This window comes from Solea solea, chromosome 16 (assembly GCF_958295425.1).
Source record: "Solea solea chromosome 16, fSolSol10.1, whole genome shotgun sequence".
In the NCBI taxonomy this organism is placed as follows: Eukaryota; Metazoa; Chordata; class Actinopteri; order Pleuronectiformes; family Soleidae; genus Solea; species Solea solea.
Window position 1 is genome coordinate 22,597,618 of NC_081149.1, and position 25,455 is coordinate 22,623,072.

Here is a 25,455-nt window from a genome sequence, read left to right on the forward strand (position 1 = left end):
CAGGATTAAAGACTTTAGTTCCCTGACGTCACTGCTAGATATGAGGTCCTTATGCAGTGGTTTGAAAAAGTGACAAGTGGAAAAATGAATGTGTTCAGCAGCACCGTTACACCACAGGACTCTTAGTGCAGCCTAATACTCAGTCCAGAGGGGTTAATACTGTCTTCTTGGTAATATCATTGATATGACTGAAGGAAACTTAAGATCAATAACCTTATACTCTCATAATCCTTGCATATATCACACTTCATTCAGGTTCATTAACGTGTCGCTGATACAGAGAGAAAATGTCATGCAGTTGTTTAGTTTGTGATGTGAGAGCTCACACTCTCTCACACTCACACACACACACACACACACACACACACACACACACACACACACACTCCTGCAGTATTCTTACTGAGGACACTCTAGCCCTTTACCCTAACGTCCGACACAACTAAATACCTAGCCCTAAAACCAGATCTAAACCCCTAAAAAGGACCAGACGGTCATGATAAACACACACAAACAGAAACACACAGTCTGTGCTGCTATTCTTGTCAGTACGCTGCATTGACTTCCGTTCATTTGGACAGACAAACTCAACTCACCTCAAATGTATTTATGGAGCAGATTTAAAAACTAAGGTCAACTGAGGTTCACCAAAGTGCTGCACAGAATGACGTCCATGCATTTTCTACCGCTGTGCCGATCTCGGCTGACATGGGCGGGGTCACACCATGGGTCGATCCATGCAGAAAAGGCCCTTGTTCTGACCGGGGCTCGAATCTTCTTGCTGCAAAGGCAAGAGTGCTAACCACTACACCAACCGTGTGGCCCCAGAATGATGTCAAATAACAAAATAGAAATCAGTAAAAACCAAAAGCCACATCTCTAATCTGAACCATAACAACTAAATGTCTAACCCTAACCTAAACCCAAATCTAAATCTAACCCTAAAACCAAGTCTTAAAGAACTTTAAATGTTGTGAGAACCAGCCAAAATGTCTGCAACAATGTAGGTCTGTATCAAAAATGTGTCCTACTCCAAATGTACACACACAAACACACACAGAGTACAGCGTAGTGATGTGTGTGTGTGTGTGTGTGGGGGGGGGGGGCTCAGGGCCTTTCACTGCCACATGCAACCGCCATCCAGCTTAGTAGATCTGATTACAACTTCTCAGTTCTGTGTCCATTCAGAGCTGCAGCTCTGCTCTCATCAAAGCCATAATCCATGTGCAACACAATACAGCACAACAGTCACTCGTGTCAATCCAAACGCATGGAACGGGCCGAGCTCTGGCAGCATTTTCAACTGCTGCTGCTTCGCTGCGACGTTATCGAGGTTACGCCACACTGAAGCGACATGAACACGATCAGAAAGAGGAATGTTTTCATTCTGAAGAAATCAGGAATCACCACTACACTAAACTAAAAGTGACTCACACGTGCACCAGGCAGTGGAAGCAATTACATTCTGATGGTATGATGATAATAACCGTAAAACAAAAATAGCACAGTTTTGCATCACGTCATTGAAAACATGACCGACTGACTGCTTGTGCAAACCTGGAGGGGGAGGGGCCACATTACTCAACGCCACACACAGACTGAGTGATTCCTACACTGATTTTCAACATTACGAGACACATTTTTTTGTAATTTTGATACTTTAATACCATGTGTTTCCATGTAAACTTCATTATATAAACTAAAGTGTGTCCTGGTTTCTTTGCTCCATACAACAAATAAACTTCTACACAACATTAATCATGAAAACAATTACTAACGTGAATACTGTACTTAGTAGTACAGTAGTGGGGGGGGACCACAGCCAATCATGGCACAAGAGAAAAGCAGAGACAGAAGTGCACCGTGAGCGACAGGAAGGGAGAGTTTTTGCTGTGACGCACTGCTGTTCAGCACAATACAACCTCAATCCCTGGTGTTTTTCGAACAAAGAGCGTCTGGAGCGAGGTGTAAGACAGCTCGCACAGAGGGGCCAAAATCACAAAAGCACACAGGAATAAAAAAAACGCACAAGTGAGTCACTGCCACAGAGGAGATGTTTTTACAGGAAGTGAACAAGGAAGCTGACAGAAAAGAAAAGAGAAGGGCCACAGCAGTCATGGATGGGGAAAATAAAAAAATAAAAAAAAGAAGTGGCCATGTTGAGGCCTGGTGCGGCAACAGTTGCCTACCGAAGACTCTGTGTCATTCTGCTCGGCAGCCAGCGGGGAATCAACTGCTAGATCCTCTGGCAGGTCCTCCAGTACGTCCTCACTGGCCATGTTCGGCCTCCTGCTGGCTTCACTCACGCGGGGCCCCTCCTTCCCCTCCGTCCCCTGCCACACAATCACACACTCACACACACAACTCTGTGCCAATCAGGCACCAATGAGTGCTATTCCTGCCTCCTCGAAATCCAGGATGTCCTTCCCGCCAGGAATCAAAAGCCTGTCTAAATCCGGAGCGAGTGAACGAGGCGGAGGAGAGGAAGAGAGAAACAGCATAGACTGAACCCCACCCCACTGCTTCCTGTTCTGCTCGTGGCCAGATAGAGACTGAGGCGTCATGCACTCTGTGCAGATAGACACATGCACATTGGGGTGGTTTAGTAAGAGAGAGAGAGCTCAGGGCCGCTCTGCTTCCTGCTTCTGGGTTTCTAAAACTGAGAGACGGATGTCGCAATAGATCGCAGTCGTGTTCAATTGACTACCACACCATGTATAGTGTGTTTGTGTGTCTGCAGGTGGAAATACGTCTACATACATGTGTAGTCCTATATTTGTTTATTTATGTTTGCATGCATACAAGATCACACTGCCGAAGTCGAAGCGATGAATTCAGAAAATAATTAATCACAAAATAATCAATATCACAATCTGACAAAGTGCAACATCCGAATCGAAAGAATATTAAATGAGTGAAAAACAGCATTTTGATGAAATTCTGCACGTCTGCAGGAATTTTTTCATAATCGATTAATCTGTCGATTATTTTCTCGATTAATCGTTTGGTCCATAAAATATCAGAAAATCTTAAAAAAATGTTGATTGTGTTCGTCAAACCTGGAAATGCTGATATTCTCAAATGTCTTGTTTTGTCCACAAACCAAAATGATTCACTTTTAATGATTTCTTTGTTATCCAGAGCAAATAAATGAAGAAAATAGTCACATTTAAGAAGCTTAAACAATCGGAAATCTTGTTTTAATCATGAAAAAAGCCTCAAACCGATAAATCGATTATCAAAATACTTGTCGATTAATAATCGATTCAGCACTATAATCAACCACTAAATAATTTGTTAATAAAATAAATAATAAAACTGTTTTGATTCTTAAAAGGTAAATATCTCGAGGTTTCTCTGCTCCTCCATGACACAAAAGTGAATATCTGTAGTTTATGAATTAAAACTGTGGTCAGTAATTTTGAACTTTTTCTGACATTTCATTTACTAAACAACTATTTTTGGATTCAGATTCATTTATTGCTACTTTTCATTATGTGCTTCCATATATTTCTGTATCTTAAAGGAAGTCTCTGTCTCCAAAATACCTTAAAGATATTTGATAAGGTTTTATTTGCACTTTGTAACATTTAAGAAAAATGCTACATGAATTAAGTTTACCTTAAAAGACATGAAAGAGTAGTGCAAATTAAAGTGTAATTAACAACAGGTCAAAGTTTTTAAGAACCTGTCGGATGAATTAACTTGCACTAATTTGCCCTTTGTAAAGAGAGGCTGCAGCAAACATCGATGGCGCCATAAAGAGTGGCGAGGTGCCTGAAACACAACAGCCTGACATGCAAAGCCTAGTCTACAAAGGGGTTTTATGGCACACAGTGAGAAGGGAGAATCTTTTTGCGTGGACTGATATCTTAAGGGTGCATTCACACCAGTCCTTCTTAATCGAACCCTAGTCCGCTTGCTCGGAAAGTCCGGTTTGTTTGGGGAGGTGTGAATGTGCAACCAAACTCTGATGCACATCAAAGAATCATTGTTTGTCTCGTCTCCTTCAGTAATTCTTGGGGAATTACTGAAGTAGTTTAACGGAGTTTAACGGACTATTAGGTGTGAAAACGACCTCAGTTGAGCATTTTCTTCAACAGCACTGGGGTTGTTCACAGAGACTTAAAACCCGAAAACATGATAGTGTCACCGACTATGGCCTTACATGCAACAGCTGAGAGTCAGTGGTGCAGGTGAGTCAGTGACAGCTCACTGAAATACAAAGTGAACAAAAACACATGTTTACTTGAAGTGCTTACTTACTTCTAGCTCTTATTTGTACCCAAATGTTTTAATGCACTTATTGTAAGTCGCTTTGGATAAAAGCGTCTGCTAAATGACATGTAATGTAATGTAAAAACCCTCAGACTCCGAGTCTGGCCAGTCAGAGCAGAACAACATCCTCAAACAATGCCATGTTGTTGCGCTCTACACTGGCAGTTGGAGCGCTTTGCGTGTGATGAATCGATGAAGTCGACGTCGGCTGATAAGACCAACCAGGAAGTGAAAGTGGATAACTGTGTCATTGTTTCCAAAGGTCTTCGTTTTTGCCCGTCCATACTCAAACACATCGTATCTGGAGTAGAATGTATGCGTTTTATAACCAAACGGCATGAATGTAGCATGGATTGGATACATAAAAGGACATGACTTCATATGAAAGCATTGTATGAGCAGAATGACCCTCCATCATACTGAACAACCATCAACTTATAAATAAACTAAGGATAAGCCGAGGTGAACGTTTACAAGCAGCCAAATGTTTAAAGCGGGACAACAAGCCGAGGCGTCATCAGCCCGGTTCTGTTGGCTACAGATCATCTCAATGCTGTCTGACTTCTGTCCTCTTCCTGTCAGTGAGACCCACACATGGTCATGGGCTTATCTGCCTCAGACACTCAGCAGTGCGGGGTCACTGACCCTCCGAGGCCTCGCTGTGTGGCAGATGGCCCTCACTGGCTCCCTATCCGTGTCTGCTGTACCACACAAGGACACTCACACGTACACACACACACACACACACACACACACACACACACACACACACACACACACACACACACACACACACACACACACACACACACACACACACACACACACACACACACACACACACACACACACACACACACACACACACACACACACACACACACACACACACACACACACACACACACACACACACACAGTAGGAATGACAGGAAAAACATCAGAATATTAAATACTATAATGCAAGGATTAAAACCGTAACTGATGCAAAGATTTATGTACTGCATTTTAAATTGGCATGGAACGCTAAAATTGCAGATGTTGCAACTTGCTAATTGTGCGGTTTAAAATTATGATTACTCAGCCCTAATACACACACACACACACACACACACACACACACACACACACACACACAAAGAGCATGGCATTCTAAAATAGGCACAAACACACGTCTAGTTCTTCTTATTCACCCACGCTCCTGTAGGGAAATAGGAAGTGAAATAACATGAAGTTAAGTCTGTGGATGCAAAACACAGTCAGCTGCTCTTTCTTCACATCGTTTTGATAAAAACACACAAAGTCAACGCTCTGTGCTTCATATCTGTCATCAGGTAGTTCAAATATTTCCTTACCGAGCTGCTTTGCCTCTCGATGCTTCCTGCGTAACATGGAGCGGTGGCTGCAGAGATAGCAGCCCCCATACATCCATACTGTCAGTCTCCTTCACATATATGGATCTGCTCTCATGATTAGCTGAAATCTATCACAACTTAAAGCTGGAGTGATGCCTATAGAAGCAAAAGCCTCTCATTAGACGAGTGTGTCACAAGCAGCAGGTGCTAAAACTGTGCTGACTGGATTATCAGGAACTATGATCACTTCACTTTATAGAAATGAGCTCTTAAAGTTACAGTCTCATCCTGACCATCTGCTTAGACTGGCCCACAATACTGAATCCAGACTCTTAAAGGAATACTTTAACATTTAGCTTTGTATTACTAGAATATGGGTAGTATTTTTGAAAAATTAAGTTTGTCGAGAAATATCTTGATTCTTTTCTTTGTTACGTGTTAACTGCAGTAACTGTTAGCAAAGATGGTGGACACTGTTTACATTCTGGGAATGAGGTCCCGCCCCCTACGAGATTTTTGACTTGACTTGGTCTTGTAGACAGTGTCCGCCATCTTTGCTAAGCTAACAGGAAACCACTTGTCTATACTGTACCTGATAAAGACCAAAGTACATGAACAGTCCAAGTGTGTAACCCTGTCTCACACCACATGCAGAAGGAGCATGTGGTGTTTTATAACATCCATGAGACTTGGATGGAGCTGTGTGATGGAGTGAACAGCAGCAACTGTGTTGCGTTTGGCACATGCAGGCAGTGGTTTAAGGAACGCTTACTATTAAAAATGTGAACGCCTACTGATGTCTAGGTTTATTTTTAGCAGTAGAATCCACTTCTGAGCAGCGTGGGAGCGTCTCATGAGTTTATGAGTTTGATCAGCAGTGTGTGAACTAGAGCTGCAACTAACAATTATTTTCATAATCGATTAATATGAATCGTTTGGTCCATAAAATATCAGAAAACCATAAAAAATGTGGATCAGTGTTCGTGAAACCTGGAAATGATGATGTTCTCAAATGTCTTTTGTCTATTGACTTTTAATGATTAATTTGTTATCCAGAGCAAAGAAATTAAGAAAATATTCATATTTAAGAAACTTAAACAATCAGAAATCTTGTTTTAATCATGAAAAAAGCTTCAAACCGATTATCAAAATAGTTGTCGATTAATTTAGTAATTGATTAATAATCGATTCATCGATTAATCGTTTCAGCTCTAGTGTGAACCCATGTGACAATGGTTTGAATGGTTACATTTGTTTATATTTAAAAGTCATTCACTAGAGTTGTAAGTATGGAGACCTTCAGGGCCACCGTAGTTAAGCCTGTGTGATGGTTGAACACCCTGACACCTCTCTGACTCCAGCTCTAAGAACAAAATCCTACTTTGAGGTAACAACATGCTGCCTAGGAGATTAGAAACAGAATCATTTTTGTCAATCGTTTTGATCGATTGCTATTCCCACTTCTCTCCGATACTCTGCAACCCTCTCCGTTTTCCCCTGCTTGCATTTTCTTCTCCTTAACCCTTTCCTCTTGCTCTGGTTCTCTGCCGCATCATCTTCTGCCACACATCCTGGTTAGCAGACTCATGCACCGGCGCTGCCAGCGACACAAAGCGTTTGGTTAAGTTTTAACAAGCCGTCAGTCCATCCTGCCGTTTCTGAGGCTATAAATAGATAGACAGTCCATTGTGTTGAGGCAGAAAGAGAAGGAGAATGCTCCATGTGAGCAGCCATCACTCTGTCATTACTCATGCTGTCACCTACTTACAACAACTGCAGTTCACATGAAGCGGGAATAATGACTGGGCTTGTGCGTGGACTTGTAACCTGATCATTAATATAGTGTTGCCAAAAATAATCAGCATTTCATAAATGTTCCCTAAGCCAGACTATGTGTGTGTGAGTGTGTGTGTGTGTGTATATAGAGGAGAGAGGGATTTTAATGTTGATGAAAATGTGTTTAATGTCAGAAAATGTGTGTTTTACAGTGTTTTATTTTGTAGTGTGTTGCCTTGCAAGTTGGCGAGTCTCACATTTTGTTGATAGCTGCAGTGATGAATGTGTGAAGTAGATAAAAAAAAAGGAAATGAAAACATCAGGTGAGTAGAAAAAAAAGAGTGGTGTATTCAGAAAGAAAGGAAAACATGACTGGTGTGGTTGGCTTAAAACTGAACGCTAGAACGGGAAAACATGAGAAAACAAGAGTGAGGCTGGAAAGGAGTTCATTCATTGCTTTAATTGGGCGTGTCTGTGTGTACGTGTGCGTTACAGAGATGTGTGCAGCTACAGAACGGACAGTGTGACAGAATTTGGGAGAAGAAACACAAGTTTAAATTCTCCTCACATCCTGGTGTCTTTACACTGCCTCACTCTGCAAGCACTGGATGGGAGCGGGGTGAAGGGGGGTGGGGGGGGGGAGATGAAAGATGGTAGATGAAAGTTCTGGGTGGGTGTGATGTGTGAACATTGGATTAACACTAAGGAAGAGTTTTGAAGTTGTGAGAACCTGCTCAAAATGTCAACACGCGCCCATAATGGTTATGAGCCAAAATTTGCAAAATCCTTATTCCCTAAAATTTACCAATCCACAATTCATATCTTAGCTCTTACTTTATCCAGGGATAAAAATGAGTACAAACACACACACACAATAACATATTGTAACTGGTCGTGGATTAAATAAAACAGTGCTTTTCAACACAGCACATCAGAGCAAAGTCTGCAGATTATAGACTGCAGAGTTGACTTCAGGACTCTGATGTGGGTACAGGCCTCACTGTACTCTCCGTTCATACTTAAAAGACTGTTTGCATCCGTCTGTTGTGCCATGCATGCGTACCTGAGCCCCCATTTCCCTCACGAAGAATCATTAAGTCTTCCTATATTGTAATACATGGATCATGCACAGTCAATGTAATGTGAGAAGTCAAAAATGTTGAGTCTGCACACGGATGTTTCCGATGTTTAGATCATGGTTTACTCGCAGTTTATTATAAAAGGCAACACAAATTAAAAACTACACATCTAAAAACCACAAATTAACCATATTACATTTATTTTATTTTATTGTTTCAATGTGCAGAAACACGTTTCTAAGTTGTCAAATCCAAGTTTCAAAGCCACGAGTGTTGGTTTGCAAACTCTGGCTCTCTGTGAGTGAGTTAACAGCTTATACCATGCACTTTGGACTATGTGTTTTTCCAGTTAATCCCTAAAATCCCTCATATTCCAGTGGAAACTCAGTTGCCAAATCTAATTTTGCCGTTGTACAGCGCATCATGGCTGTATGTACTATGTCCTGTGTACAAGCAGAGTTTGATGAAAGTATCACGTGCATGACCGGAGAAGATTCTCCCAGTCTGGGTGAACAGGAGAAAGACTGTGCTAGAGGTGAGGTGAGAGAGAGAGAGTGTTGTGTGTGTGTGTGTGTGTGTGTGTGTTTCTGTGCACATCTGTCTGCATGCCAGCATCTGACGCAGTGTGTGTGCACGCGTGTGTGTGCGTGTGTTCCAGCAGTGTCCTCTCAACAGCTGGGGAGGAGCAGCTCAGCATGAATAGCATCTTTGTGAAAAGATTGATCTGCTCTAGAGACTTCAGTAAATGCTCATGTGTTTGCCTTCTCAGTTTTGTGCATTGTGAACTCTGCTGCAACAAACAGTCACTGTGTGTGTGCGTGTGTGTGTGTGTGCAGACTCCTGAGGAGTAAAGCGGCATAAACCTCCAGCGAGAAAAAAAGCCGGCCACGTACGCATACGTGCATGTGACTAACCTTGAGTCATGTGTCAAAGATAAAAGAATATGAAGTAGATATACTGAGCACCACCTGCGTATAAAAGCACCATCAAAAAATAGTTGACCCACTATTCGAAGACAAGGTTGGCACAGATTTATTCCGAATACGGTAGAGGCACACCCTGCAATCTTACGCATATGTTTTTCTCTTGTCCAGCTCTGACCAGTTTTTGGCAAATTTACTTCAGCACCATGTCTCAGATATTCTCCAGGACTATTCATATGTCACCACACATTGGTATTTTTGGTCTTCCAGAAGTATATACCCAATATTCCACTAAAGAGTTGGGGGTATTAGCTTTTACCTCCCTGATTGCTAAACGCCACCTCCTTCTTAACTGGAAATCCACAACAGCTCCTTCCAGCACACAATGGTTTAAAGAGACTATGTCCTTTTTAAAACTAGAGAGAATTAGATATTCAAGAAGGGGAAACTTGAACAAATTCTACAATAAATGGCAACCGTTTATGGATTTTTTTGCCACAATGTAATGTAATCCTCTATCACCCCTCCACCCTCTCTTTTTTCTTTATTTTTTAAAATTAATTAATTTATTTTTCCTTTCTTTTTTTTTTCTTTATTATCATTTATTTATTTTTATTATTTCATTTTATCTATCATGTTTATGTGGTTGGTCAGTTAGTCAAGTGATCGTTGTTTGTTTCTAAAAATATTTAAATCTAAGGGTGTATACAGACGGTTAATGCAAATCAATGTCTCTTGTATGTAAGTGCCTTTTGTTGTTCTTGTATACACACCAATAAAAACATGAAACAGAAAAAAAATAGTTGACCTACAAAAGTCAACCTCATGAATGAGCCACTCATTGAAGGCTTGTGAAGGAGTTGAGTTACAGTAGCAGCAGATGTCACTTCCCTAGCAATGGTTTCCGTCTCCTCCATTAGGAATAGTATCAAAATGACCAGGCCCAACCGACCATCTTTTGGTACCCTTCCCATGGGGTACCAGAGTAATGGCATGGTACGGTATGGGTGGAGCTAGACAGCATGACAGTCAGCTGATTGGGTGACAGATAAGCCACTCAACTCAGAGCTCCCTTTGGGTATTTGTCGTTCCCTACACAATGTCCAAATGCTCCTTCCCAAAGGTGAGGTTTGGAGTTCAATTTGATTGGTAAGGACTCTGACTTTCTGCTAAGCTCCCTCCTCACCATAGTGGTCAGGTAAAATGACCTGAGCCCATCCATATGAGCTGGGAAGGCCAACTCACCAGGACCAATGACTTCAAAGACCTTAGATGGAGCCAACTCCCTGTAGAGCCACCACCTGCACATGAGCATCAGGCCTGGGTGCAATGGAAAACAGGCAGCAGATGATGTCATAGGCATCTCCTGGCTTTATAGAGCGGTTTCTCAGCATGTGGAACGTCAAACCTATTAAGTTTAAGATCACACATGCAACCAGAATACCTTTTTTTAAAATTCAAAACAAGGGCTGCACTGAAAAAAAGAGGGAAGAATAACTACAGAGATGGCGATAGGGTGACCAGACGTCCGGATTTAGGCTAGACAGTGTGGATTTGTACCCTGTCCTGGGCCGGACACTCAGTTGTCCACCTTTTTGGAATTGCACTGGAACAAAGAATAACTCCCAATGCCCTAAGATCTACAGTCTAAAAAATGTAAACAAGGTTTCCATGTGCTGCCTACGCAAAAAAGCACTACTGCTGCTGCTGTAAAACATCTTTTCAATCTGAAAGGTAAAAAAAAAAAACACCTGGATGCTGCGAGGAAAGAGCAAAAATATTGCAGACATTCAACTATGCATTTACTTGATATGACACAGTGTTATTTATTTGTTATTAATGTGATTTTATGTTGTTTTTTGCACGCACTGATTCAGATTCAGATTTCTTAGAAGACCAGAAATGTTTTATTTTATTACTGTGAACAAACTTTAGTTCCTGTTCTGTTACTGATACATCATGATTTATCATAAATGAAATAGTTTTGCAAAGAACAGTCAAGTAAATAATGTAAATAAAGTAAATAATATAATATTGCTACTTTTTTTGCAAAACTGGGTTTTAAATTTAAATTTATTTTCATTTTTATTTTATTGCTGCACATTGCACAGTGGGGCTTGTTGTAAAGTCATTTCACTGGGGTTGTACTTGTACATCCACATGTGACAAATAAAAACTTGAATCTTGAATCATCATACCTTCATAACGATGGTACAAAGTTGTATTGTAGTGTAGTCGTGCTATGGAAATGTCCGCCCTAGATGGGAAACAGACTACAATAGCCTGAATATTTCAAAAGTACAATCCAAGTAGTGTAACTAAATGAAGACAGAGACATGAATGAACAAGAGTGCGGTCCAAGTCAAACTGGTAAATCTTTGATCCCGAGCCTCTTCATATTTGGCTGTTAGCAGCTGAGCAGCAGGAGGCGCAGCGCTGTGCAGCGTGACGGGGCCATGATGTCTGCTGCATGAGAGTCCCGTTATCTAATGGAATGGTTGAGCAGGGACGATGGTAATGGACATGGAAAGCAGATTAAAAGTGATTATGGCAGAAGGGCTGAGGGGGATAAGAGGTCCATTCCATAATGCAGATGATTATCCCTCTTTACTGATGCTGTTGATTACAATAACGTGGCACTCATAAACACATGACGAGAAAGGAAAAAAAAACAAATGCAGCCACAATTGTGTTATTCCAATGACAAAGCCCACTATTGAAGGCAACGTGATTTAAGGTCACAGGCGTCCACAGGTGAAGGGGATGGTTTTAATCTTCAACTACTCATTTAGGTTTGTGTCAGAAGTCAGAAATACTAAATATCTTTTAAAGGTGGTGTGATCCATGCAAGGAAATCCAGCGGTTTGGAGTCTTTCCAGTAAGAAATGATTAGGCATTACTCAAGTGAGAAGCAAATGTTTATTAAATCATCCACGAGTTTTAAAGGTCTTAAGACAATTATTGTAAATGGACATAATTCACTTGTTCTGGTCTTTTCTTGGGATTTCTCATTGAGTAAAACAACGTTTAACGTTTACAAAGTGGAAATGACAAGCCTCGTTTTGTGTCGTTATGTAAAGGATGAGCACTTGACTCCCAATGATCGAGTGGCAAAACCAGACGTCTCACCATCTTCTCTTGTGGACTCTCCTTCCTAAATGATGCATCCTATTCTTGAGACTATTTATATTCCTCCTGTTACAACTCTCATAGTCTCATATGCCTTGTTGATGGTGGGTGGAAAAAAAAAGGCAAACTCAGAATTGGACCTGGCTGCTATTTGTGCTTCACTATCTCAGCGTAACAACTCAACCACAGAGACTTTAGCAACAATGGCAGCAGTTTGGGTTACAGTCTGCAGGGCAGGTTTCCCTGTCACTACTTCCGTGTCTCCCTCTCAAACAGGTAACAAAAGCAGCGTTTCTTCCTCGGTTTGTGTCGTGTCTGTGGCTCCTGGCCCGACAGAACAGTCACTCCACTGTTGAGGGCATCGCCGCGGTCGAGCGCCACTGCTCCCGTGAAGCCTCAGGTCTGTGCTCCCCCTTAAATCCGACACCGCTCCTGCAGCGCAGCACACAGGCTATCACATGACCTCTGCACCGTGGTGGTGAGTACAACTCGTCTCCAGTGCCTCGGGCGTAAACCACAATCAGGTCACGCAGCGCAGGTTCCTCCGTTTCTCTCAAACTTCGTTTCAACCCAAACAAACGGAAACAAACGTTGAAAGTGCTGCCCTCTCTTTGGAGCTGCCTCCTTCAGTTTAACAAAATCATCAAACACAATAACCTTCTGCTTTTTCATCCATTCACTTATTGATGCACGTTTCTACACTTTTAAATCAGCTGTGAAGCATTGTGCAAACCATGGTTATCAATCAATCAGACTTTATTCACTTTACAAAAGAGAAAATTGTAGCACAACAAAAGCAGCTTAAAATACTCAAAGAGATTAAACTAAAAGAGCAGAATCAAGAATTAAAGGCAATAAAACAGACTTTAAAAGGCAGGGTTCTAAAAGACACTATCTAGAGTATTATGGGAAAAAAACTGAGAAAATAGATAAATAATAGGGTTATTAATCAAAATAAGTTTAACCAAGAGCCAGACTAGCTTTTTAGTGTTAGAGACAGTCTTTAGAGTTTTAGTGTTTACTTTGAGGTGATTAAATAAAGAACCAGAAGACCTGAGGGTTCTGGAGAGCTCATATCTCGAGTGTGGTAACCTTTATTTTACAGTATAAACAATGCAAATACAATGCTCTGGCAGTCAAAAATGGTGTTATTGTTTTATAGATGGATACATGTCTACAATCTACATTTCAAAATGTTTTCAAGTATCAACATTGAACAAGATGGAATCACATTTCCAGTTAAAGGCTCTAAATTGAAAAACAAAATCACTTTTGATCTAGTCAGTATTGATCAGGTTTACTTCTGTCCTGCTCCACTTCTTCAATTAAACGCTTGTTGTTGTTGTGTTTCCCTTTTACCCCAGAGAGTTCTCAACAAACGACAAAACCAGGCTACAGACGAGCACACGGCTCCCAGTCCTAGTCCAGATTAAATGTACGATATGTTGCACCATTTCTGCCACTTGACCTTCTTAGCGACACATTCTTCAATCGTGTAACACCAGCAATCCGTTAAAGCCTCAAAACGCATATGCAACCAGCTTAAAAACAGGCCAACACATAGGAGGACACAAGTGACCAGTATAACCAGTTAGTCTGTCACCTGTTCCTCTGACCATTCCGAGGCAACTGTTCAGCTGAAGAGACACAAGGTCTCAGAGCAGCACAGAGACACAGCGACACGTGGATCCTCGTGTGTTGGGATCATTTACAATTTTGGATTCAATTGAAAAGACTTAAAAGATAAGTATTGCTCCCCGGCACGACCTGGGTCTGCTCGACTGCACCCTAATGACTGAGCTCAGAGCTCGACGCACGCACTGCTTTGATTGATGAGCACCATTAACACGTTCCACTCAAGTTGTGCTGAAAATGTGACGAAGCAGTCGAAGGTTTTAACTTCCACCAGAAAATTTCTGCCTTACTTTTAAATGACATTCACAAACACTCCGTCTCAATAAGGTGGGATAAAACAGACTTTTTAAAATACATGTAAACATGTTAAGTCTAATTCCTCACATCCTGCAGTTGGGAGGTGAATTACTATTATAACTGACCTGGTCCTGCCGTGGTTCGCTTTGGTACAGTAGGGTATGGTTTGGAATAGTAAAGCCGTGTGTGAGGCTTGTGTTTCCACTGAGAACAGTTCCTTTACTTGGTAGAATGGGTGTGCACTGTGCCCGATGGCCGAGTGGACGAGATACGCAGTGTATCGAACAACAAACGACATGAAACGCGACACAACTGACGACATCCAGCTGCTCCATTTGCGTTGCGTTTTTCTGTCGCCCAATCAGCTGACTGTCGTGGGTGGAGCCGGTCTAGCTCCTCCCGTATCATACCATTTTACTCCGTACCGCAAGGGAAGGGTATTGAAAATGAAACGGTCATTTTGGTATTATTCTTAATGAAAATGCAACAAAAATATGTATTGTCCATACCAAACTGTTTACCGTACTACTTGGTGGAAACACAGCTTTTGACCGTGATATAACAGAGCAAGCTGGTACACACAGAAAGCAGTCAACAGACCTGTGGGAAGTTGGTTGGTTTGTTTGTAACTAGACTTGACTGTTCCATGTGTGAATTTTATTTTTTTGCTTGTTATATTTGAAAAATAAAAAGAGACCTTGATCAAAAAGAAATCAGTCAACAGCAAGAAAAACGCTGTGAAATCCAGACCATTGCATTTTTCAGCTGATGAGGATACAGAATATATGTTGTCAGTTTAAAGAATGACATTTTTGAAGTGAAGAGACAGTGGAATGACGTTCAACGTGGTCCCAACGAGCTGCCGGCAACTTTGTTGGTAAAACAAGGCAATCGGAGACGGCTGACTTCACCCCGTTCACGCGACAAGCCTCTGTCGGTCATATCGGCACACAACTAGGAAACAGACAGACACACAGAGCCACTAAGACAATACTTCAATCCCCACTCCGTGGAGTGAAGTAATGAGTCCCTGCTTGTGCTCGTATCCTGGGACAAGGACAGAACTCCAAGTAACTACAACCATAGCTCACGAGTACGCAACAGCGTCGCCCATGTGTCTGTGTACTCGTCTGTGACTGTCTCACTCTCCCTCTCCTCTGAGGTCACAGACACAGTGAAGTCTGCACTTTCTTAATCCTATGACTTCCATCATGGCGGCAGCAGGACATGCACATTACTGTGGAGTGTGATGTAAGACACGAGTGCGTATTCCAACGTGTGGGACGCCGTCAACAAACCTCTGGCAGCAGCGTGCACTAAAGTGTTCCAATGCCATTAAAGAAGTGGAGCAAGCTGCTCCCACTCACATGGGTGATCAATAAAAAAAAAAAAGTCATCTGGACGTGCCTTTGCTCCGGACCACTGGAGCGGGAGTCAGCAGCTCCTCTGACTTGCAGAACTCTTACACATGACAGGAAACTAAGGAGAAATAAAGAATTGATGAGAGGGGGGCGGTCACAGAGCGCGTGTAGGTTATGTTATCATCTCAGCGCAGAGCTCACATCCTCGGCAGGAGGCTCGATTTACTTTCCTTACAACCATCTGAAGGAGAGGGAGGGCCAAAAAATAAACAGGCTGAAAATCGATGTATGCAGCAGCGTCAGTGGGGGGGGGGGGGGGGGGGGGGCGTGGGTAGGTAGGATAGAGAGTGCAGAAAGGCACTAACAGTTATACTACGTTTTACACTGATGGCCTTGCTCTGTGCATACAGGGATAATGTGTTTTTTTCACAGGAGGGAGGGGGCGAGGCAGGAAGAGAGGGCGTGACATCAAATAGGATGAGTGTCATCGACAGCGCGGCCTTGATGAGGCCATTCTGGAGGAATAAAGGGCGAGAGAGCCATCAAACAAGCTCCGTGATCACCACAGTGCCGGGCCTCGCTCCATTCAACAGGTCCAGTCTGTCAACTGTGACCCGTTGATCTCAATCAACCGCCTGCTGGCCGCCAGTAACGATGACTGAGCCCTTGTCGCCGCCGTAGACGGAGGCTGAATTCATCAGACTGGACAGATATGGCTCAATTGCAGCTCAGACGGCCATCTATGGAGTTATGGACTGACTCATGAGGCCATAAACGTGTTAGAAACGCACCATCGACACAGCAGGTCAAGAGAAATCCTGTTATTTATACTGTATGACTCACAATCTACTATATATGGTTTAGAGTACAAGCTCCGTGGTCGATGTTAACGACTCACGTCTGAGAGAAGGTGGTAAAAATATGACATTATCTCTCGAAATGCACAACAGAAAACCACTGTGACAAACTAGGGCAAGGTTTTTCAAAGACTTGCATTGCTTTCTGAGCTTTGAATCTGTGTTACTTTTAAAAGTAAACAAACGACTGTTCATTTAAACCATTGACAAAGGAGTTCATACAATGCTGATCAGCTCCACGTGACTGTGTTTGGTTTGTTTTCATGTCTGTGGTGACTTCACATGAAAGTGATTACGCAACACGTTTTCTGCACTTGCCTGACTACGTGTCAGTAACAGGTGCTGCTGTTTACTTCACCACGCGGCTCCAATTAAGTTTCACGAATACAGTCTGGACAAATATTGCTATGTTAAATTCTTCTTCGTTTTTAAAAAAAAAATCTTGACAATAGATTGACACAAAATTGACAATAAAAGTCTTTGAATCTTAAAAAGGCAGATAAACAACTCATAACTTACTACAGTACCGCAGAAACACATCAGAAGACAACGCAGTTTTTTTTCTATATTCTCTCTCACTCACAATTGTGGGAGTGAACAATTTGAGTAAAATATCACAGTGATTGTGACTGGTTTTGGATTTCAGTTCAACATTTACTGTGTAACAAGTGTTTAACTGTGTTAAAAAGGTGAAGGAGCATGTCTTTGAAAACACGATCATGTATGAAGTGCAGAGCAGCAGCTGGGAAATCTTTGCAGTTTAAATAGCTCACTAAATTCTTGTGGCTGGAATGGACGGCCTGAAACTACCTGACATGCTTTGAATCATTCATCACAAACGCTGTGGAGTTAAATAAATAAAGTGATTAAAAAAGAAAGAAGAATTCTAAAGAGGAAATAATTGCATCCGTCTGTAAACAACTGAAACAAGGTCATTCACAAAAGGAGCATGAGTGACACAGTCAAGTATAAACCCTGGGTCTGATCTGCATTATGTATATTTTAAGTGCAGCATTTGTGAATCTTTTATCGCATTGTTTGATATTGCAAGTTTAATTTTTAACAGGTGAACTCTTCGGAAGGAAGTGAGTGTCAAATCTCCTTGATACACTTGCACACTCAACAGCCTTGAAGCATTTCATTGTTTTTAGGGCCCCAACTAACTATTATTTCTATTATCGATTAATCTGTTGATTATTTTCTCGGCCAATCAAGTCGTTGTTTGTCAGAAAATGTCAGAAAATGCTGAAAGAGTGATTTTCAAACATGGAAATGATGATGTTCTTAAATGTCTTGTTTTTAACATAATCCAAAATAATTCAGTTTATTTTATTTATTTGTTATACGGAGCACAGAAACTAGAAAATATTCATATTTAAGAAGCTGAAAAATCTGAAAACTGGTTAATCGATTAGCAAAATGGTGGACAATTCATTTGTTGATCCAATAATAGAGTAATTGTTTTAGCCCTAATTGTTATTGCTATTTTACTGCTCTTTGCGTTATACTTTATTAATATACTCATTTTTGATTGCAAAGCTGCTTAAAAGACTTTCATTTAAAACACAGTAAAGCACTACTTTGCCAGTGAAAGTGACCTAGATTATCTGGTTACTGCTGATTCTCGTGCCCACACGGGCAAACGTTACTTTCCAAGAAACACGTCAGGCACATTTCCTTCTTCGGGGAAACTGCTAAATGTCAAGGAGGCCGTGAGTTTTCACTCAAAACACATGATTCAGCTGTGTCACTGTGTCGCACAGAGGATGTGAGAGTGAGCTGATTGCTGGGAAAGACTTTTTTTTTTATGATATCCTCATACTTTAATGCCCACAACAGTTGTCACTTGATTGACACTGTAGATCGACACAGGTCATAGATAGAAACAAAAGGGAAGTGCGTTGTTGTCATGTGAGACAACAAATGTGAGACTGCACAAGCGTGCAGTGCTGTAACATCACAGCACAACACAAAAGAGAAACGTAATTGTGTGAACTCATTTGACAATGTAACTGTCATCTCTTTTATTACTTAAAAGTTACACACTACAGCTTTAAAGTTGGTTTATGCATTAAATGTATGTGGATTAAATGGCGCTTTCCCACTATACAGTACCGGCACGGCACAGCTCGACGCTACACGATTTGGTATGGTTTTCTATCACTAGAATACCTCCTCAACCTCCTGATTCCCGTGTCGGAAGCTGTGCTCATGACTCTTCCAGTGATGACACTCTCTGACCAATCAGTGGCCGGCAGTCGGCTCAGCCAGAGCAGGTACCATGTACTAACACTGAGGGAAAAAACGTACCGAGTCGAGCCGTGCTGGAACTGGGAAGTGGAAAAGCGCCAAGATGTGAAAACAACAAAATGCAAGATGCCATTGCCTAATGTACGTAAGAAAGGCTCATTCTAAGGCTTTAAAAGTCAAATTATTATTATTATTTTAAAGGCTAGTATATTCAATTTCTGCCAATGAACCCTCCTTATTTGTTACACACTGGACCTGACTAAAATGTCAGTTAGTCAGTGATGTACAGGCTGATGTATAAGCTGAGCCAGAACTCTGCCTTTAATTTTTAATTTTTGCTCCGCCGTGACCAAGGCTGGACTGACACCAGCGTAACTGGAACCCAAATCCTCTACATGAGACCAGAGCATCTCACACCACAAGCCTCCTCATGACTCACCGCGCTGCAACACTGTCACAAACCAGATATCATTTCATGTCTCTGATGAAATCTGATGCAATATAGAAAACGACTCCACTCACGATGGAACACTAATGTTTACCTACTTTTACACATGAAGCGAGGCCTCGTGAATAATGCAAGTCCAGCGTCCTGTCCTGAAAAGACCACTGGCTTCGTTTTGTCCATCAGCTGTTATGTATTGATCAGTGATGTGAGGTCAAAGCGGGGGCACAGGCATTTAAGGGAGGCAGCAGAAGCAGCAGTCTGTTATCCATTTACTTCAAAACACACTCTCTGCCTATAATGAGGCTTATTGCTCTATTTCTATTAAGTCACGGTTGTGCAAGAGCGCATGTAACACAGTTATGTATGAAGCTGGTTTAGTAGTCGACCAACAGCAAATTGAACACACCGTACTCTGAACCATGATTAGGGTCATTGTGGTGAAGGAATTTCCACGATGGTGATTTCATGCGGCTTAAAAGAGTTAAGTATAGTGAGTAAAGTGACTAAACATCGGGGACACACAGCAAGAAAGACCAGCTGGACACGGACCCTGTACGCGCCTCGTTTTAACATCCATCGCGACTGATCTGATCACGTCCAGATCAACCAGGTACAGGTCTGAATTCTCTGAATTCTCCCAATCCACAACAAACACGTCCTCTGATCTGATCTCAAAAACACACTCTGGACACCCTACACGACAAGATCTTTAGCCCGATTTGACCCATGATTCACAGTTGGGCAGAGTCTGCACCAGTCAGCAATAGTTGTGGACAGTCGGCATGAGATCTGTTAATGTGTGAGGGTAACAGACCCGTCCTCAGTCGCAGTCAATCAAACATGTTTGGAATTCTTTGACAATTCATATAATCTGTGATCCCTCATCAGTCGCAGTTATTACTCTGCTGAAATGTGACTCGTTAAATCCAAGGAAAAGGCAAAACCGACTATAAAAATTGGCATTCAAACGTTACAAAAATAAACAAGACCCTGTCACGTTCACGAGTCTATTATGAGAAAAATGTGAGTGATAAGACACTATTGTTATGGTTACGGTCATTCTAAACCATTTTAACCATAATAAGACGTGGTTAAAAAATAAGACAAATTGCTAAATATGACCAAATGCCACAAAATAAAAGGGAATTATATCTTAAGTTTAATTACTAAATTATTCAAATAACCATATTTCATGTCACAGCAGTGTGAGTAGAGCAAACGTCTGAACTATTTCTCCATCACTCGTGAAGACGCACACGCCAACACATCTGCAGTCAGACTCATCACAAACAATGAAGCTGTCATGTACAGACATGTCGTCAGCGTGAATACAACAAGGACAGAGAGGATGCTAGACCTGATCTCATGTGGTCACAGGAGACGCATGCAGGACACATTATAACGCCAGGGCTGAATGGATGCTATTGTCAACACTGTATGTCATTTACATGTGGAGACAGTGAGTCAGCGTGATTGTTGGCAACAGCGGGCGAGATCTACGACTGATTCAACAAATCCAGCGCTATGAATTGTTTGGGAGTTTTGGTAAATGACGCTCTCCCCTAGAAGCTTCTTTGTGTGCAATTAATTGGAAAAAATAAACAAACTGTTGAGTCACAAATGTGGGAATGTGTTCCCATCTCTACACGCCGTCTGCTCCACGTGAGTGTGGCAACACGAACAAGATGTTTTAACAGGTCGCTGTTAGAAATGTCATCAATGAGTGAGCTGAAGGCCCTCGTCTCACTCAGCATCCAGTATTTTTGTCATTTTTTTAACCAGCGCTAACAGTAATTAGAAGGTTAGACGAGCTCAGCTTTAAGAAACAATATCCATCATTATTTAAACATCAAACACAAGTCAGTAGCTCACAGTCTGACACAGCAGCTGCTTTAAAGCTGCACTAACAGAAACACTTGACTGTTGAGTTTCATGTGCAGGACATTAATGTTTCGGGATTACGTGTCTGTGTCGTGAGCTCCTCTCATGAGATGATCAGACAGACGGACGCACTACGTTCATACACAACACATGACCGGAGGAAATCCATGCAAGTCTGGAACTCTCGGCCAACACTGACGCGTCTTTTATTACACGTTTGTTGTTCGGCTCACTGTTAGGTTACAGCCACATTTAAAGATGCATAAATTTAACATTTTCTAGCCCCAAAAAAACCCTAAAAGTTACCAGGACTGTGTTTTTAGTCTGGAAAGGCATCTCCAAATTCAATTAATCTATTATTAATCCAGTACTAAATTAATCGGCAACTATTAAAACAAGAGTTCTGATTGTTTCTGCTTCTTAAATGTGAATATTGTCTGGTTTCTTTGCTCCGTATAACAAAGAAGTCATTAAAATGTCATCATTTTGGTTTGCGGACAAAACAAGACATTCGAGAACGTCTTCATTTCTGGGTTTGACAAACACTGATCCGACATTTTATGGACCAAATGACGTCTGAATGAATCGGGAAAATACTCGACAGATTAATCGATGGAGTCTTAGAGATGGAATCTCCGTTCATGCAGGAAGTACTGAAGGTCACAATCTCGAGTGTAATTCTAATTCTGACAAAATCTGCATTTTCCGACAACAAAACCACAGCGTGTGTCAGAGCACAGGACATCTCCACATGGATCAAAAGGACGGAGACGTAACTATAAAAATAACGGTGAACACAGACAACTCTTCTGTCAACTCCTGCTGAAGTGATAACAAGCGCTATAGACATGTTTGTAGCATCATCAGCATCATGTGACCTTATTCAGTGGTGGGAAAACCCTGGATTTAAACATTTAATTAACACACTGGAACCACGTCACGAAATGTCAAGCAGGTCGTATCTTACTACAAAGGTGTTTTCTTCCATGTATGATAATGTTATTGGAGGTCAGAGGTCAGACTTAGTGCCGTTAATAACAGACTGCTGGACATTCTGAGCTACTCTATGACTTCTCTTCTTTTTACACTTAGTTTCCAATTGACTGGTTATTGTTACATTCATATTGTTAACACATTATTTAAATTTGACAATAAGGCCAAGGCAAACAAAAGATGACACCAACAATGAGTTATTGTGAAATAAAAACCAATGATCCAAGACTAAACTAGACAAGTCTAAAAAGAGCAGAGCCATCTGTTCTTAGTGATGTCGCCTTTTTATCTGAACAAAACCAGCATTTTGGGAGATTTAAAACGCTATTTTTGGTCATTTATTGTGTTTTCACATACACAACCAATACACATCAACGTCATGGCCTCACCTCTGAGACATCACATACAAAGCGTGCAAGCTTTCTGTGGCAGCAGAAATACAGTGCCACATACAGGCCTGGCATACACACTGCAGCGTTACCAAGGGTTTCGTGTGTATGAAAACATTTCTTTAAACACGAAAAGAAAAAGATTGTACATAAAAAGTTCTGCCTGTGTGTGGACAAGACCTTGTGTTGCAGTCCTTCCACCAAAGGCACCTGTCAGCAGAGTAGTAGTACAGCAGCCAGTAGGAGTGGCCACTCTCTCTAAACTGCACTGTGATTGGTCAAAATCGTGTTTACAGAAGAGATATTGCCTCTCACATCACTGGATTTACACTGTGATTAAAAGGTCATTATTGGTATTATTGACCAACAACGCTAAAAATAAATAAATAAAATACCTGCTGTACATTTAAGGCTGGATTGAAAAAGTTGTGAAACTCACCTGCAGCTCGTTATTTGCCATCATGTGCCTCGCGCACAGCCAATTAGACCGCGACTCCAGGTGTCTTCAATTAGTGTTCGTCCACCTTCATGGTGGATGAGATCACAGGTGAAGTCCTCCAGTGGTTACACGCAAACATGGATATGTCCTGCTCACTTCAATGCAATTAAAAATAAATAACAATAATAATAAAAAACAGTGAAGAGTCCCAGTTTAACGTTAATCTATCGAGCTGCACGAACTGTTGAGTGGAGCAGGTGAGCAGGAGGAGACCATCATCACCTCCTCCTGGAAACAGCACGTCAACTCTTGGACTGTGGTGTGCATCACGCAGCGCGTGCTGTGTCCTGTGTTAGTGTTGGTGTGAGGGCGATCAAAGCTGCGGCTTCTTCTTCTCATCCTCACTCTGGAGAAACACGCACAAAAAAACCGAAATCAAAAAAAAATACCCCTCCAGGATCCACGCACGCACTCTGCCCTGTCTTTCAGCCGGGAACTGAGGCCATGTTGCCCGCAGGAGCGACTCCTACTCGGCTCTGCACACACTGCCGGTGTTTGATACCGTTGCTGCCGGGGAGGAGGGAACAAGTGGTCGGTCAAGTTGAGATTAGAGAATAAGACTACTTCCGGGTATACCCTTCAAAATAAAAGTTGCCTTTCAGTTAACCTCACCCCCTTTTTGAATGGCTAATACTTTTACTGCAACACAACTGTCCCTTTAGAAAATGGATCAAAATGCTGTTCATTTGATTTCTTTATTGTTTTAATTTGATTATTACATACTGATGAATACGCACAATATAGTGTGTAGTGTGTAACTCATTTGTGAAATAATAAGAGAGCTAAAAAGCTGTTGAAAAGAATTAAAACATGCATAATACTGCATACTGGTAATCCACTAATAATAGGTCTAATAAACGTAGATTTACCGATTATTATTGGATGACCTAATACTTATAAATGCATAAGACAGCTAATTGTTGCATTGTTTTCTGAGGTCATTGAAATGTACACTATGTTCATATGTGAAAAAACAGTGTAACTCTGTTCCCTGTATGCCAAATAATTGTCGTTGAAAAGCTTAGTGAAGTAAGCCAGAGTAACTTTACTAGTCAATGTACAGTTTACAGGCATAGGCCTAAGAAATTAGCTTTAAAGAATCCCTGAGATCACAACATTTAACCCAGTTCAATTAAAACACATGCACAAAGAAACATCAGCGCATAATGATAATGTAGCTTTGTGTATTGCACTGCAGCTTTTATTATATAGGACCGTTATATTTGCCATGACAACAAGTAAAGGAAGGACTTGTGCTTTTATTTTGAAAACAGTACAGGTTTTCCTGTGCTGTTGTCGCGGCCTTTATTTGCAGTTATAAATGGCACAGATCTTTGCAGCACCTGAGACCTGTTGATCACATTTGAATGTTTACAGCTGATGTGTGTGTGTGTGTGTGTGTGTGTGTGTGTGTGTTTTTGGACAAACACGCTGCCCATTCATCTTCATTAAGAGAGCCTTTGGGCTTTTGAATGTACAGACGGGGGCAACATTTCTCTCTTTTTAATGAATGTGCAGACAGTGAAGAACAAGATGGAACCCACACTGAGATAACATGAGCCGTGGATCCCATTTGTGTATATTCCCCATAATGTGTAGATTGATAAATGCAGCAACAACATAACCACTCTATCCCTGTTTATTTTGTCTCACCAATGTCCTTCTGTATTCCCTTTAATCCAGAAAAGGCCTTAGACTGACGTCAGACAGTGGTGTTCACAGACAATTAAGGGTCTCAAATAAAAAATAAATAAAAATCCATATTTATTTCTCCCACTTCTGCCATGACCATGTCTGCACTCACTTCTTTGACCATCAATCACAAGCATGCTCAAAGAATTAGTACCACTGTTATTCTTGTGCATGTGTAACCATAAGGCTACTACTGATGTAATGCATTATCACATGTCATCAATATTGTCATAGTTGTATGTAATAATATCTGCTCACTCTGTACACACAACATCCGTCACACGTCTGTTTCCCCTGTGGCTCTTTCTGAGGTTACCTCCATTTTCTCCTTGTTGGGTTTGTTCCTTACCCAAACCAAGGGTCTAAGGACAGAGGATGCTGCTACTTCAGCTATACAAACAAAACTGAATTGAAATTGAAGAAGTGTGTATGAAAAGTTACTGCTTTCTTGTTGAAATTACAACTAAAAGAAAAACATATGACACATCAGGTCTTAAGCCAAATTTGGTGAGTATTTGTCATTTAGGAACAGTGTGAGAAACTAAGAATGCTGTATTTTGACATGAGTCAAGTGTTGTTTGTTGTTGTTTTTGCCTATTTTTACTCAGTGTTA

At 41.4% G+C, this 25,455-nt stretch overlaps 1 protein-coding gene across 2 annotated transcripts in view; it reads right to left on the reverse strand.

Moving 5' to 3' along the window:
* LOC131475721 (serine/threonine-protein kinase N1-like) overlaps positions 1 to 23,649 on the reverse strand; it is a 41,562-nt gene extending 17,913 nt beyond the window's left edge. Inside the window, exon 1 of one of the 2 annotated variants that reach the window (XM_058654006.1) lies at positions 23,091 to 23,649. In XM_058654006.1, coding sequence (XP_058509989.1) covers positions 23,091 to 23,114 — 24 coding nt within the window. In that variant the 5' untranslated portion in view covers positions 23,115 to 23,649. Of the gene's footprint in view, positions 1 to 2,189; positions 3,198 to 23,090 lie in introns of those variants that run through there. The other variant, XM_058654005.1, reaches the window with a different exon arrangement.
* Between the last annotated feature and the right edge of the window lie 1,806 nt (positions 23,650 to 25,455).